The following is a 17,221-nucleotide window of genomic DNA, read 5'->3' as shown; positions in this document are numbered from 1 at the left end:
AGAGAGGAGCAGAACCCCGCCCCATCCCGCTCCTCGGTTCCTCCGCTGTGCGTGCGAGGGACGTCAGGGGCGGCGCCGCAGCAGTTACCCCTGGTAACGGGGGAGGCAGGAGGAGGAGGCCGAGGAGGAGGGACTCGGCTTGAGGATGGTGAGTGTGGGCGCCCTGGCCCCTCCAGAGCTGACCAGTCACCCCCCCCAATCCTATCACCAGGCTCAGGGTGGGGCGCTGCGCTTAAAGCCGAGGAGGACGTGGGATGGGGCTCGCCTTGCTCTTTGGGGTTCTAGATCGGTTTCAGGGGCGAAGGAGGAGCCCCTGAAGTGGGCCTGGAGGGAGGCCTAGGCCTGGGGAGAAAAGAGAGGTTTGCGATAGATCCGAGGCGTGGAGAGAGGACTTCAGGAGTGCTTGGCTAGCGGGGAAGAAGCCTGAGCACCATCATCTTTCTAGTGACTGGGATGAAGGCGGCTCTAGAGCTGCGGAGATCAGACCTGGCTCGCAGATCTTACTGCAGAGTCGACCTCTCGGCGCCTCAGGACTGTGGGGTTTATCTGAGAACCGGCCAAAAGTGGGAGAGGCGCGGCTCTACTGTCTGAGATCACCCTGGCAGCACCAGGGAGCCGTAACCTGGCTTTCCTAGATGCTCGCATCTCTGAGTGAGAGGTGTGTAGGGAGTAAGTCCCAGGACAATAAGAGGTACCGCTGGGAATGGATGTCTCTGTGGTGGGTGCGCTCCCGCAGCCCCAACTTAATCGCTGAAAGTTCTGTGAAGAAATAATAATGGTTGTCGATGAGCGATTTTTCGCTCCGTATTTATTCCATGTTGATAGAAGCAAATTAACCTCCCGTGTCCTAGCATTTCCTTCAAACTTGCAGTGTCCTTTTGCCTGGGGCCACAGGAGGACCAAAGGTCTTCGTCTCAAACTAAAAAGAATGAACAATAGAGAGTGAGCATCAATTTGAAGCAAACCTTTTCTCCGTTAGCTTTAATTAAGGCTTTTCCAAAGTGTACGGCGTGTGACTGATTTGACCGGTGTGTGACAGATATGACCGGAGACACTCAGTTCCTTGTTGAGTTTTTAAATCATTATTTTATTTATATGTATGTGTGTGGGTGTTTAGCCTGCATGTATGTTTGTGCTCCACGTGTGTGCCTGGTGCCTGCAGAGGCCAGAAGAGGGCTTTGGTTGCCGGGAACTGGAGTTACAGATGTCTGGGAACCTTCACGTGGACGCTGGCAAATGAACACTGAGCGTTGCTGAACATCTCTCTGCCCTCCTTGTTGATTGTCTACGCGGTAGATGGAGAGTAAAAATGAAGTTATGGGGAAATGAATATTTTTAGAGCTAGTCAAAGAAAACTTGATTTTAAGCCATTTAGAATAGGTTGGTTGGCTTACTAACTGCTCCGAACTGGTAGTAAGGCACTTCTGTTTACTTAAGAAGCAAAGCTAAGGGTATAGCTCAGTGGGTAGAGGTTTGCTTAGCAAGCATGAAATTCTGCATAGAGCTGAATGTACTAGTACCTGCCTGCAATCCCAGCTCACGATGGAGGCAGGAGGATCAGAAGTGCAAGGGCTACATATTGATTTCCAGGCCAGCCTGGGATAAATGAGACATATTCTCAACTAAAGAAGAAAGTAGACAGGCAGGGAGGAAATTACACATCTTCTTTGGTCATATTATTGAGCAAGTGAATTTTCACCAAAAAAAAAAAATTACAGTGTCAAATTGTTAAATAGAATTATTTAATCTGAGGTTGTCAATCACACTTCACACTTGTTACATTTACAGTTATGCCTAACCTCGGGCTAAACAGATTTTAACAAGTGTTTTCTTTTTATTATTTATACACGAGCTGCCCATTTAAAGGCTAAGTTTATCTTAACAAATGAGTACAGATATAAATATTTACACAGAAAATAAATGGATTTGAGAAAGGGGCCCTGCAACCCCTGTAACCTGAGCACTTGGGAAGAAGAGGAGGAGGAGCAGGAATTCAAGACCAGCCTGGGCTACATTAGACTCTGTCTCGTAGTAAGTGGCTAATTTTTAAATTAATGAAAATAATTAGAGCCGCAATTAAAAAGCCTTGCCAGGCTGTGTGTAGTGGCTCATGCCTATAATCCCAGTCTTCTCAATGCGAAATTAAGAGGATCACTCTGAGTTAAGAGCCAACCTGGGCTACAGTTAGTTCCATGTCAGCCTCAGCCAGAGGGAGGGAGATCCTGCCCCAACAGCCATCCCCTTAAAAGAAAGAACCACATGCCAAAACCAAGAGAAAATAACGAGTTATAAATGAGAAAAATGAGTTAACTAACTTTCTTCAGTTTATCAATTGAATAGAGGGCATACTTTTATGATTGCTTAAATTATAGTTAAGTCACAGTAAATGAACCACTGCTCATGTTTCTAGGTGCAAATTGGCACTGTATTTAAGTATATAGCAAATTGACCATGTATATACAAGAGAGTTGGATACTACTACAGTATTCACAGTATTTGATACTAAAAACAAAGTTTAATATATATAAACTCAGAGGTCAGAGGTCAGAAGAGAGCACCAGATCCCTAGGCACTGGAGTCACAGCTATGTAGGTGCTAGGAACTGAACTGGGGTCCTCTATGGCAGTAAAAAGTACTCTTTTTACTTTATTTATGAGTACACTGTTGCTGTCTTCAGAGACCAGAAGGGGGCATCAGATCCCATTACAGATGGTTGTGAGCCACCATGTGGTTGCTGGGATTTGAACTCAGGACCTTCGGAAGAGCAGTCAGTGCTCTTAACCACGGAGCCATCTCTCCAGCCCCTAAAACAAATGTTTTAAAGTGAACATCAAGAAACTAGGATAGTGGAGTGTGGTGGCACACACCTATGATCCCTTCACTCAGAAGGCAGAAGTAGATGTACATCTGAACTAGCAGCCAACCTGGTTGACATCATTAGTTTAAGGCTAGCAAGGGTTGTATTATAAAGACCACCCTCCCAATATTGGGGGAGCGGGATAGGAAGGGGAAGGAGAAAGGAGAAAGGAGAGGGAAGAGCTAGGCAATGGTGGTACATGCCTTTAGTTCCAGAATTTGGGAGAAGCAGGTGGATCTTAGACTAAACTTGTTTTGGACCTGGAGAGATTGCTCAGTAGTTAAGAGCTACAGTGTTTCCAGGATAGCCAAGGCTATGCAGAGAAAATTCCTGTCTCAAAACACCAAAAGCATAAGCCATTCGGTGTGGTGTGGCGCAGGTCTTTAATCCCAGCACTCCGGAGGCAGAGGCAGGGAAATCTCTGTGAGTTGGAGGCCAGCCTGGTATATTGAGAGTTCCAGAACAGCTGGGGCTGCACAGAGAAAAACACCAAAAACAAAAATCCAAACCAAAAAAGAAAGAAAGAAAGAAAGAAAGAAAGAAAGAAAGAAAGAAAGAAAGAAAGAAAGAAAGAAAGAAAAAGGGAGGAAAGGAGGGAGGGAGGAAGGAAAAGAAACAAAAGAAAAAAAAGCTGTGTGTAAGTTTTATCACTGAGGAGACACCATAACCACTCTGCTCTTTTTTGTTTGTTCTGTTTCTCTGTGTAGCCCTGTCTGTCCTAAAACTCACTCTGTAGACCAGGCCTGCCTTGAACTCAGAGATTCATCTACTTCTGTCTCCAGAGTGCCGGGTTAAAGGATGCATCACCACCTCAGGCCACAGCAACTCTTACGAAGAAAAGCATTTCACTGGGGCTTACCCTTCAGAGGGTTAGTCCATGGTCACCATGGCAGGAAGCATGGTGGCATGCAGGCAGCCGTGGTACTAGCAGCAGGAAGAGACAGTGAGCCACACGAAACCTTAAAGCCCACTCCCCAATGATACACTTCCTCCAAGGCCACACCCACTCCAACAAACCATTCCAACAAGCGTGGGGGGGCACTATTTTTATTCAGATCACCACAGTGTTGTTTGTTTTAAATTTCAGATATGGCCAATGCTTTTTTCTTTCCAAATTTGAAAGACTGAAACAATTACCTTGAGCTTCTCTGAACATTTAGGGCCACATTTTGGGTCATCTTCCTTGCAATCACATGTCCTTTTTTATCTTTTTTTTTTCTTTTTCAGCTTTGTTTTATTTTATATGTATGAGTGTTTTGCATGCCAGAGAGGGGACATCATATTCCCTGGACCTGGAAGTTTGGATGCTTTTGAGTCACAATAGTGCTGGAAGTGGAAGCCAGGCCCTCTGCAAGAAAGAGCAATAAATGCTCTAAACTGCTAAGCCATCTCCCCAGACCCTCAGTGGAAGATTCTAGGCCAGGTGCTCTACCATCTTAGCAAGATACAAAGATGATGGTCATTTGGCATGTAAACTAATCATTGTTGTTAACTCAGTTCATCAATTATTTATGGACTACTTCCTACTTATATGTCATTACCACACACGCACAACTTTTTGTATGTTATGTGAATTTCTTGGGTCAGAAAGTGTTAAGTGAAAAGAAATGTAGTCTAAAAAATAAAAAGGAGAAGCTGGAGATGGCTCTGCAGTGAAGGTCGCCTGCATCCAGGCAGGCAAAACACTCATACACATACAATATATATATAATAACAAAACACGCATACACATACATTGTTTATAGAATAATAAAAAGAAAATGGCTCCGTAGTTAAAGAAAGCTTACCATTCTCTCTGAGGACCCAGGTTAAGTTCCCAGCACCCACATGACAACACATAACCACTGCTAACTCCAGTCCCGGGGGATTTGACACCCTCTTCTGACCTCTGCAGCATCATGCACAGATGTGGTTCCTGTCCATACACCCTGGCTTACATGTGTGCACATAAAATATGTGTTTTGTTTTGTTTTTTTAAAGAAAGAAAATATGGGGCTGGTGAGATGGCTCAGTGGGTAAGAGCACCCGACTGTTGTTCCGGAGGTCAAATCCCAGCAACCACATGGTGGCTCATAACCATCCGTAATAAGATCTGATGCCCTATTCTGGAGTGTCTGAAGACAGCTACAGTGTACTTACATATAATAAATAAATAAATAATTCTTAAAAAAAAAAAGATTTAAGAAAGAAAATATGCCCATAATTACCCATGATGGCTCATTCCTATAATGTGAGTTCTCTGAAGCTTGATGAGAAAAGATAAGTTCAAAGCCAACCTGGACAAGTGAGTGAGTCCTGTCTTAAAAAGGCGGATTTCTGAGTTCGAAGCCAGCCTGGTCTACAGAGTGAGTTCCAGGACAGCCAGGGCTACACAGAGAAACCCTGTCTCGAAACCCCTCCCCCCAAAAAACGGACTGGGGACATAGTTCAATGGTAGTGTTCTCACCTAGTATATTCAAGGCCCTAGGTTTGATCCCTAGTTATATGTAAGTATGAATGTATGTATGTATGTATTTGAGACAGGGTCTCTACATAGCCATGGCTATCCTGAAATAACTTCGTAGACCAGGCTAGCCTCAAACTCACAAAACTCCTCTTGCCTCTGCCTCCTAAGTGCTAGAATTAAAGGTTTGCACCACCAAAGCCCAGCCAACCACTAGTACACTCACGCGCGCGCACACACACACACACACACACACAGAGGCACACATGCATGCACACATGCACACACAGCCTCAAAAGGAAAGAAAATTCAAGAAATGAAACACAGGTCTGGCAGATTTCCTTCAGCTCTCTACATGTAAAAACGTAATGGTTGTTCTGAGCGACTTCCGTCTTCTTACAGCGTCACCTTATTCCTTATTCAGGCCTCTCCACCTTCCTCAGCAGCTTCTCCTTTCTGCATGGAGTCAGCGCAGCTGAGCACAGTCTGAAGTTAGAAGCAGCCTCCTGTTCATCAGACTGGTGGCATCCGCTGGGGGGGGGGGGGCACTCTTCCAAGTCTTTCGGCTCCTCAGGAACAATGTTTGTCTTTATGTAGTAGAAAAATGATAAGAAAGAGAAGAAGGTTTGAGCGCAGATGAGGTGACTCAGTGGGGGAGGGGCTTGCTCTGAGCCACGCCCTGTGTTTGCGGGATCCCCAGGACCCACATGGTGAAGGCGTGTGCTGATTCACGAGAGCTATCAGCTGACTTCCACAAGTACTTTGTACCAAGCACACACATGAAATAATAATGTTATTTAAAAAAATAATTACCAAAACAAAACAAAATTCAAGGTTCTTTGTTTGAGGTCCAGAGGACCCTGTTAAGAGGTAACATGAACTTGAAATCTGTTTAAGCTTTCTAGGGAGAGCATGCGCTTGGCAGCTTAGGGTTACAGTACCTAAACTGTAGCTGTCCCTCGGGTCAGACTGTTTCCATACGCCAGCACATTCCTCCACCCACCCCTGCCCCCTCCACGCTGGTTTCTGTATGACCTAGTTTGTGTCTTTGGGGTCAGAGCATCATGCCTCTGCCATGAGCTGAGTGGAAATGGATTTGAGGCAGCTACATTTCAGTAGTCCAAGCCATGTGTGGAGGCACACGCCCTTCAATGCCAACACTTGGTAAGTTAGGAGCAAGCATATATATCTCTGAGTCCCAGGCCAGCCTGGTCTACATAGAAATTCCAAGATGGCTAGGGCTATGCAGAGATAGATCTGTCACTAAATAAATAAATAAGCAAGCAAGCTCGCTTGCTTGCCCTGCAGTCCATAGCACATCTCTTCAAGATCTGGTGCAGCAAAGCTTGTTTAAATGTTTTGTGACTGAGTCCAGGTGCTTCTGCCCAGCACAGATAACTTGTATGTGCTGAAGTTGGTAGCATATGCATGCACAGTGTTGATGGAGTTCTTGTTTCTCATGACCTGTACTCAGTGCCTTGGGAATATAAACCTGCATAAAGATCACGTCTCTCTTGCCCACTCTTCTGCTTGGAGCACATTATTGGTGTTAATGACAGTCGGATGAATGGTTGTTTGTGTCCAAATTACACTGTAAAAATTAACTTCATTGTCTTTATACAGTAAAACTCATCCACATCATAAGCTTAACTTTTAATGAATGCTTCCTTTCATCTGACATTTAAAATAAGACATAGTGTGGAGACGATGCACAAGCTCAGGGCGCAGTACCCTGCTCTCTTTCATCTCCACTCTTAAATCAGCTTACCTTGTACCTTTCGGGCAGAGCCCTGCCAGCTATAAATATCCTCTTCCCTATTTAGCAAGCGAGTGGGGGAGCGAGCCCTGGATAATCGTGTGATCCTGTCCTGGATGCGTGGGCTGACACAGGGCACTGTGGCATCAGCACGGTGTCCCTGCTGGCCTTGAGATGCCATTTTCATTTTACTGGAAGGGAGAAAATATTAGCTGAACTTTCTCTTTCTGTGTCATCTCACTTAAGGGTGAAGCATCTGATGTCATTGCCAAATAAGGAAGAGTACTCATTAGAAATTAAAAGTCCTGCATTCTGTACTATTGGGTTACAGAAGGTGCCTATAGTTAGAACAGCTTTTGTATTCTCTCGCTGTTCTTTACTCCTTTATGAGTAGGAATTCAGAGGGCAGGGGCAGGTATGCTGGTGCACACATTTAATCCCAGCACCCGGGAAGCTGAGGCAGGATCCCTGTCTGAGGCCAGTCCGGTCTACATACTGAGCTCCAGGCCAGCCAGGGCTACATAGTGAACCCACTATCAAAACAGAACAAAGATAAAGCAAGGGCTAAGGATGAGGCTTGGCGGCAGCATGCCCGCCTCGTTCAGTTCCTCACGTGTGGAGGGAAGTTCACTCACTTCAGCGGGACACTACAACTAAGAAATGGTGTTTTCCCCTTAATTGTTCAATTTCCGATGTTATGAGTATGTGAGAAAAACTTGGTCTCCAAGCAACAGTATCCAGTGATTTCTTTCCTTTTTTGCGATTTAACTGTTTGCCATGTGGGTACGTGCAGGTGCCCTAGGAGGCCAGAGCCATCAGATCCTGCTGGAGCTGGGAAGCTGCTGTAAGCTGGAGCTGGGGTTACAAGCAGCTGGAAGCCAACCCACGTTGGCGCAAGACTCGAACCTGGGTCCTCTGCAAGAGCAGTGTGTTCTCTTCCCAGCTGACTCCCCTCTCCAGCCCTATTAAGTGGTTTCTTAGTGAGGAAGCACTTGATGAAACACTGAAAATGCAGGCCAGAGACATGGCTCACCAGTTAGGAGCACTGGCTGCCTGCCCTTCCAGAGGCACATCCTGACAACCACATGGTGGCTCACAGCCATCTAGAATAGGATCGAATGCCCTCTTCTGGCATGAAGGTGTACATGCAGATAGAGCACTCATGGATAAAAAACAAAAATAAATAAATCTTTAAAAAACAAAAGAAAAACTGAAAATGTGAACTTTACTACTATTACTACTACTACTACGTATACAGTGTTCTGCCTGCATGTAGGCCAGAAGAGGGCACCAGACCCCATTACAGATGAGTGTGAGCCACCATGTGGTTGCTGGGAATTGAACTCAGGACCTCTGGAAGAGCAGTCACTGCTCTTAACTCCTGAGTCATCTCTCCAGCCCCAGAAAATGCTGACTTTAAACTTTGTAAATGGTAAAATATTTTCTGTAAAATGCCAACAGGGTTTTCCTTGACAGTGTCTACATGGGGATCTAATCCAGGAGCATTTAATGTGTTAATTTGACAAATTATTGTATTTTAGTGTATTTTAGGAGCTAAGGTGACCCTTTCTGCATCCAGTCAGGGTGTCAGGATGAGCTTTTATATCCCAGTCCTCATGGGGCCTGAAAGATTGCGCTATTAATGTATGAGTTCAGTATAGCTAATAAGAACTGAGAAACAACCTTGTTCAGGTGTAGACTGTGAATGCCTTAGACAATGTCTCCACCTCTCTGTCCTGTCTGTTTTCTTCTGCAACAGCTAAGCTATGCTCTGCAACTCTCCTGTTGGGTTCTTATAAAGGTTAGATGAAGGTCAAGTGTTTTGAGTTGTAACTCAGGAGACATCTCATAAATTGAAGAAGGAATTGACTCAAACTAGCCAGAGTTGAGTGAGATGAAAATAGAAGCAAAAGCATGCCCTTCCTTATACAATAACAAAACCCCGCCCAGCTCCGGGCTTATTCAGCCTTCAGCTTAGCCTAAGTCTTGCATTCTGCTGCCGGGAAGGGGCCAGAGCGGTCCTCAGACCCAGCACGGCGGCCACAGAGGACACGGGGCAGCTCGCCCGCGTGGACTTCCATGTCAGTGCCCAAAGACCTATTGCTGAGAATTATTTCACAAACATAATGTTGGGTCTTCCTCAACAGACTGGCTTGAATCCTTGCCTGGTGCAGTGTGGGTAAGAAACACAGCGTTTGTGTAATTCTAAATCTAAGGCTCAGCTTGAAGGAATATCTGCCCTGGCTGGGAGATTAGAGTTTGTGACCTTAAAACAGTATCATCGTTTGATTCTTCTGTGTTTTCGTTGAGACAGGATCTCTCACTATGTCACCCTTGCTGTCCTGGAGTCCGCTTGTAGACCAGGCTGGTCTTGAAAATAAAGATCTGCCTGCCTCTGCTCCCCGAGTGCTGACGCTGAAGGCATGCGCCTGGCTTTGTTTTTAACAAATTTATTTATTTTAAGACAGGGTCTCTCTACATAGCCCTGGCTATTCTAGAAATCACTCTGTAGACCAGGCTGGCCCTGAACTCACAGAGATCCTCCTGCCTCTGCCTCCCAAGTTTCAGGATTATTAGAGGCAAGCACCACCACTCTGGCCCTAGATTCTTTTTGAGCCTTACCTGATCAGTCTGGGATTATCAGCTACAGGCAGAACAAATAAATAATCTATAAACATCCTCTTACCTGTTTATTAAGAAAGCAGGGCCGGGGCTAAGGGAACAGGTCAGTAGCCTGGGCAAGGCCCAGCGCTCAGCCCCCAGGACCAAAGAAAAAGTGTCGATGGAGAGATGCTGCAACGTTTAAGAGCACTGACTGCTCTTGATAAGCACCCAAGTCCGATTTCCAGCACCCACATAAATGACCCAGAGCCTGCAGGAGATCTGACTCCTTCCGGCCTCCGAGAGCACTGGACTCGTGTCCACATGCACATGCTCAGACACACATGGATACACATAATAAAAATTATGTGCGGTATGTACCTTTAATCCCAGCACTTGTGAGGCAGAAGCATGCAGATCTTGGAGTTAGAGACCAGCCTAATCTACAGAGAGAGCCCCAGGACAGTCAGGACTACACAGGAAAACCCTATCTAAAACACACACACACACACACAAAAACACAAAACAAAACAAAAAACCAAAAAAACAAAAACCCCTAATAATAATAAAGCTTTTAAAAACCTCTGGTTAAGCTGGGCATGGTGGCACACACCTTTAATCCTAGCACTCGGGAGGCAGAGGCAGGTGGATTTCTGAGTTTGAGGCCAGCCTGGTCTACAGAGTGAGTTCCAGGACAGCCAGNGCTCCACAGAGAAACCTTGTCTCGAAAAACCAAAAGAAAAAAGAAAAAAGCAAAAAAAAAAAAACAACAACAAAAAAAAACCCTCTGGTTAAGTTATGATCATTAATGCCTTTTCTAATTACCTAATTGTTACATCTGACTTTTCATCTGAAAACAGGGATTGACTGTGTAATATCTGTATATCCTGTAAAGATGAAGACATGAGCACACATTGAAGCACACAGAGCCAGAGTATAGTGCCCAGCTACCATGCCACGCAGCCTATGCGTCTTTGTTCAACCTTAAAAATCTGCCCCCTAAGAGCACCCGACTGCTCTTCTGAAAGTCCGGAGTTCAAATCCCAGCAACCACATGGTGGCTCANAACCATCCGTAACAAGATCTGACGCCCTCTTCTGGAGTGTCTGAAGACAGCTACAGTGTACTTACATATAATAAATAAATAAATCTTTAAAAAAAAAAAAAATCTGCCCCCACCATGCCCTGCCCCATAGGGCTCCTCTGTGTAGCCCTGGCTGCCCGGGAACTCACTCTGTAGACCAGGCTGGCCTTGAACTCAGAGATTCCCCTGTCTCTGCCGCCCAAGTGCTGGAATGAAAAGTGTGCACTACACTCTTGTGATCTTACCATCATCCTACACTGAACTGCTGCACTTGGACTTGTTATCACTTCCCAGGTCACACTCTTTCATCTGTTAGTAGCTAGCATACTCTTGGATCTCCAGTGAGACTCGCTCAGTGCACTCCAACCTCAGCACAATGTCCTGTGGAGTTTAAGCCATTTTTGCTTGGTCTGCCCACCTTAGCAGCACGGCTTCCAGCAGCAATGTCGCTTCCCCCAGTGCACACTGAGTCCTTGCCCTTCTTTGTGTCACTTTGTGGCAATGCAGCATGCCATGCAGTTCTCAGAGAGAGTCCAGTGGGTTTTAGGAACATTCCTAGTGTTTGCTCAAGAGCTATCAGCACAGAAAACAAGCACCTGCCACCTTACAGTCCTACATTAGCTAGGGTGGGTTAATTCTAATATCTGTCTCATGCAGTGGCTGGAAGCTTCACTCTGCAAGTGGAGAAGCTTGAGCACCGACTAGTCTGACATGCTAAGCACTCTAGTTGAAGCATACATGGAGGGCTTTAGGGACACAGGTGGGGAGCACATGACAACTGGGGTGCCAGCTAAGCGGGAGTCATGGGATGGGCAGGGACAAGACATGCTGCTTACCTGGCCGCTGCATTTCCCCATGCCACTAACACTCAAGCTCGGAAGGAAGAACAAGCTTGGTGGGCATGTGGAGCCAGTGGCCTTCTAGTGGACAAAGTCAGCTAGCTGTCCATAACCGAGAACAGATGTCACAGCAGAAGTTGTTCCGATGTCTGCTAATACCAAAGTCACCGCCACCAAATAACCTGTCTCTCTTGTGCTTGTTCAAGGGTTTGCTCTCTATTTTGCGCAAATTGAAAAGTGCACCAGACCAGGAGGTGCGAATCCTCCTCCTGGGCTTGGACAACGCGGGCAAGACTACCCTGCTGAAGCAACTTGCATCTGAAGACATCAGCCACATCACACCTACACAGGTGAGCGCCCCCTGGCTCCAGGTGCTCTGTCACCAAGGAAGATGAAAATAGCTGTCCCAGTTTTGTGTCTGTCACAGTGATAAAATGCCCCGACAAAAAGCATCCTGGGGGAGAGGGAGAGAGTATTTGAGCTCATTCCAGATTATAGTCCAGCATCCGAGGGAGGTAAAGGCAGGAATCTGAGGCAGGGAGTCACATCTACAGTCAAGAGCAGAGAAAGCAAGTGCATGAGAGGGCCGACGTCTGCTTCTGCTGAGCCTGTACCACACCCAGGACCCAAGCTCGGGAACCACACTAGGCAGGCCTTACACCTCATTAACATAATCACAACAGACCCCACAGGTAGGCTCATAGACCAGCCTCATCTAGACAATCCCTGATTGAGACTCTCTTCACAGCTGGTTCTAGAAGGTGTTAGGTGACTATTAAAACTGACTAACACAGTAGCTGTGGAAGATAGAAATTTATACACTGCCATGCTTCATTTCTGAGAAAAGTCTATATTGTCTAAGAATGATCAGATTTCAAATACATATCTGAAAAAGTCCATGCATGTGAACTAGTTAGTTAGAGCAGTCTGCCTCGTAGACATAGGAAGTACAGCAGCAGCTCCTGGGGCTGGGAGTGGGAGGAGGGAGCTTCGCCTACTGCATAAGTCAGGGTTTGTAAGGGAACGACCATTTTGGGGATGGAAGCAAGCAATGTAAATGTACTTAATGCCACCAAACTTTACATTTTAAAGTGAAATATATATGATTAATCCAGGAATGGTGGCACATGCCTTTAATCTGAGGCAGAGGCAGGTGGATGTCTGTGAGTTTGAGGCAGCCTGGTCTACAGAATGAATTCTAGGACAGCCTGGGCTAAGTAAAGAGAGACTTTGTCTAAAAACCAAAGGATAAGAAGATATATTTTATGCCATGTACATCCACCACAGTTTTAGGTCATCTTTCTTAGGCCTAAGTGATTCTATCTAGATCCCTCCCTCGTTTTTTCTTGTGCTAAGGATGGAACCCAGAGCAGGTGCGTGGCATAGAGCTTAGGAGGTGCGGGGTGTGCGCCTGTGGCTGCACATCTGGAAGGCAGAGGGAAGAGGAGCAGGAATCGGAAGCAGTCCCTGACTACATCGTAAACTCGAGGTCAGCACGGACTCCAGAGGATGGCTCCAAGGAAACACATCAGTCTGTAGCCAGGCATGGTGGCAGACACCACTAACTCAGAGGCAGGGGAAGGACTGTAAGTCTGGAGCATTCTGGTTTATATAGTGACTTCCAGGGCACTGGGACCCCGTCTCAAAGAAGCCAAAAATAAATAGGCCTAGAGAGGTGGCTCAGTGGTTAGGAGTCTTCAGTACTTAGGCTCCTACTGAAGACCTGGATTCAGTTCCCAGTACCCATGTGGCAGCTCTCTCACAACTACCAGTAGCTCCAGTTCCAGGGCATTTGACTTCCCCTTCCTGCATATCAGTTATTTACATTATAATTCATAACAGTAGTAAAATTACAGTTATGAAGTAGCAGTGAAATAATTTTATGGTTGGGGTCACCACAACATGAGGACATGTATTAAAGGATTGTAGCGTTAGGAAGGGTGAGAACCTTGGTTTAAAACATCTAAGCATTGGAGGTTTGGGCAAACCAGTCTTAGTTAGCATTTTCTGTCCATGGCCTTCAGACCCTGGCATCCGGTTACCGGCTGTGCTGGTACGTACTCTTCATGGCCCGTGAGTCTTAGCAATTCGCAATTCTTTGCAGAAAAGCCATTTCAGCTGCTACCAAATGAGCAATTTTACAGCTTCTGAACAAATTTAATGTATAGCCCAAGGAGGAGCAAATTACAGCAGTCTAGCCTAGAAGGTTGAAAACACATATTAGTGTGTCGGGATGCCTGCCAGAAAGAGAAGGGCTGGGGGTTAGTATTAGCAATCGACTGCATTTCCCAGAGCACTGAGGCTTCGAGAGTGCAGACAGAGCGGGTCTCCAGTTATAACTCAGCGTCCCAGCGCCTCCCTTCAGGCTGTTTGCTGTGCCGTAGACGGCCAGTTTTATATTGTTGAGGTTTCATGCTTATTCTCTAAAAACACACTCTTAGTGTATTGTTGTTTAATATTTGAAAAGACATTAGATGTTCATTCACTATAGTCAGTTTCAAAAGCAGAAATAAGTAAAGTTGAGACACTGGAGAACAGCTCGGGAGATGGCTCAGTGGAAAAGGGGGCTTGCTGCCAACCCAGGTAACGCGTGTTCAATCCCTAGGACCTGCATGGTGAGAAGAGAGAGCTTGTCCTCCACACTTAGCAGTGGTGCTCACGTGCGCGCGCGCGCGTGCACACACACACACACACACACACACACACACAAATAGTAAGAAGGAAGAATTTTTGTTGAGAATTTAAAAAGAAAATATGTATAGTGCCTGCCCCAGTTTGGATAAGAGCGGCCTCCATAGGCTCCTGGATGGGAAAGATGAAGAGGGGTGGCCTTGTTGAAGGATGTGTGTCATGGCGGATGCCAGGCCCAGTCTCTCTCTTTCTCAGCCTTCAGGTCGGGATGTAGCTCTTAATTACAACCCCAGCACTGTGTCTGACTGTGTGCCCCATGCTCCCCACCATGATAATGGACTACACCTCTGAAAGTGTAAGACAGCCTCAAACTAAATGCTTTTTCTGATAGTTTCCTTGGTCGTAGTGTCTCTTCACAGCAATACAACAGCCAATTAGACAGAGCCACCGATAGCATTTAGGAATGTCACTATTCAGGTTTTTCCTGTGCACATATATGGACATATGTGATAGATATGTTTAAGATAAAAGCATCCCAGTGTGGCTGTGCACACCCTCAAACCTGTATTTGAGAGTCAGAGCCAAGAGGATCTCTCTGAGTTTTAGGCCAGACAAGTCTATGTAATGAGCGCCAGGCTGACCAGGGCTACACAAGAAGACTTACCTCAAAAATAGATTAAAATAAAATGCAATGTAAAAGCAGGGGAGACGGGGATAGAGGATTTTCGAAGGGGAAACTAGGAAAGGGGATAACATTTGAAATGTAAATAAAGAAAATAATCCAATAAAAAAAGTGTAAAAGCAGGTTTTGTAGAATATAGCATTTTCCCAGAGGAGTTGAAGGGGCAGTGGCACACACCTTTAATCCTAGTACGCTGGAGGTAGAAGCAAGCTGATCTGAGTTTGAGGCCAGCCTTGTCTATAGAGTGAGTTCCAGGACAGCTAGAGCTACACAGGGAAACCCTCTCTCAAGAAGGAAAACAAAAATAATATAATATTTTATATAATCTTTTTCATTCAAAGTTAATCATGAACATCTCTTTGTTTTGTTATTGTTTTTGCTTAAACAGGGTCTAATCCCAGCATAGCCCCAAACATCATATATGGCTGGAGAGGGCCCCAGACCCTGAACCTCCTGCCTTTACCTCCTGTGTAGGGATTACAAGTGTGCCCTTCCATACCTGGTTGTGTGCAGTGCTGGGAATCAAACCCAGGACTTCCTACATAATAAGCAAGCAGCACTCTAGCCACTGAACAATATCCCAAAGCATGAACATCCTTATATATTGGCATACGTACTCACAGACACACACATAAAGACACGCCCATATACACACATCTGTGGATGTCTGTCTGTCTATGTATGCTTGTACCTATTTGTTATTATTTCCATAGAATAATTTCCTAGTAGGTTGTGTGGATCTGATGAATTAAAAATTTTGTTTTGTTTTCAAAATAGAGTTTCTCTGTATAGCCCTAGCTGTCCTGGAACACACTCTGCATGTAGACCAGGCTAGCCTCCAGCTTAAGAAATCCACCTGCCTTTGCCTTCCAAGAATTGGGATTAAAGATATGCACCACCATACTCAGTGTAATTGACAGAAGTTTAATAAGTTATTTTTTTTAATTACATTTGTTTATTTTGGGTAAGACTGCAGGCATGGGCCATAGCAGAACATGCAAAGATCAGAGCATGTGGGAATCAGAGGACAGCTTACAGGGATTAGTTCTTCCCTTCCACCCTGCGGGCCCTGGGACTGAATTCAGTTGCCCTGCTTGGCAGCAAACACCTTTACCCTCTCAGCCATCACTGGCTTGAGTTTAAGTTTAAGGCATTGCCTAGTCTGTCTGGCTTCAATCCCTAGCACAGAAGAAACAAAACCAGAAAACCAGAAGTTTAAGGAAATGATACATCTGGTCACATCACAGCATTTACAACTGTTTAGTCTGGCATTCCAGAAAGGGCTCAGTAGTACTCGGTTCTATATTTAATAGCATTGCCGAGGAGTAGAATTTTCAGATTATAGCTGGGCATGGTGACACAGTTCTGTAGTACCAGCAATCAATAGATGAGGGCAGGAGAATCAGAAGCTCATGGTCTTCTCAACCACTGAATAGTGAGTTCAAGGCCATCCTGGACTACATAGATCAAAAAAAGTAGGAGGAAGGGAAGGGAAAAGAGGAGGGGGGGGAGAAGCAACAGCAACAACAGCAGCAGAAGAAGAAAGGAAAGAAAGGAGAGTATTTCAGGTGCACACAAGTTTGTTGTCAGTGAGCTTCCATAACGCAACCACTGTCACTTTCCTGATAAATTGGAGCCATTTCCCTTCAGAGTTCTTTTTTTTTTTTTTTTGGTTTTTCGAGACAGGGTTTCTCTGTATAGCTCTGGCTGTCCTGGAACTCACTCTGTAGACCAGGCTGGCCTCGAACTCAGACATCCGCCTGCCTCTGCCTCCCGAGTGCTGGGATTAAAGGCGTGCGCCACCACGCCCGGCACCCCTTCAGAGTTCTTGAACGGAAAGTTCATTCAGTCCTGGATGACTTAGAAGAGCCCTACTCAGCACAGTCCCCAGTTCTCCTCTGTAAGTTCCTCTGTGGAACCGAGCGACAATGCTGCCTGTCCCACTGCGCTGGGCCAGGCCTGGTGTTCCAGGCAGCAGTGATGGCAAGCTGCCAGGTGAAGCAGCTGGTTTGGGAGGCATACCCAGATCCACATAATTCCAGTTACTCTGGATGAAATGTCACGGATGTTGTAGCAAAGTATTGATTGGATATTCAAATCCTGGATTCCCTGCATCATTCTTGCCAGAGAATATTTTTTCCCTCTTTCTCATGCAGTGCCTTCCTCCCGAACCCCAAAGGTCTCGTTAGTTTGTTTCTCTCTCCACTAATTCCCAGTTGCCATGGCTTGCTTTCCCTGAGTTTTACTCTGAATACTAAAAACAAAGATTTTTTTTTCCCTTCCTTTTCTTCCTTCCTTCCTTCCTTCCTTTCTTTCTTTTTTTTTTTT

The 17,221-nt window shown here is 45.6% G+C and overlaps 1 protein-coding gene across 2 annotated transcripts in view; it reads left to right on the top strand.

Moving 5' to 3' along the window:
• Positions 1-11: 11 nt before the first annotated feature.
• Arl3 (ADP ribosylation factor like GTPase 3) overlaps positions 12-17,221 on the top strand; it is a 42,543-nt gene continuing 25,333 nt past the window's right edge. For both annotated transcript variants that reach the window (XM_021207448.2, XM_029547292.1), the window contains exons 1-2: positions 12-148; positions 11,787-11,930. In XM_021207448.2, coding sequence (XP_021063107.1) covers positions 146-148; positions 11,787-11,930 — 147 coding nt within the window. In that variant the 5' untranslated portion in view covers positions 12-145. The remainder of the gene's footprint in view (positions 149-11,786; positions 11,931-17,221) is intronic.

This window comes from Mus pahari, chromosome 1 (genome assembly GCF_900095145.1).
Source record: "Mus pahari chromosome 1, PAHARI_EIJ_v1.1, whole genome shotgun sequence".
NCBI lineage: Eukaryota > Metazoa > Chordata > Mammalia > Rodentia > Muridae > Mus > Mus pahari.
Note: the sequence above shows the minus strand (reverse complement) of the source record. Positions and strands in the feature narration are given on the sequence as shown.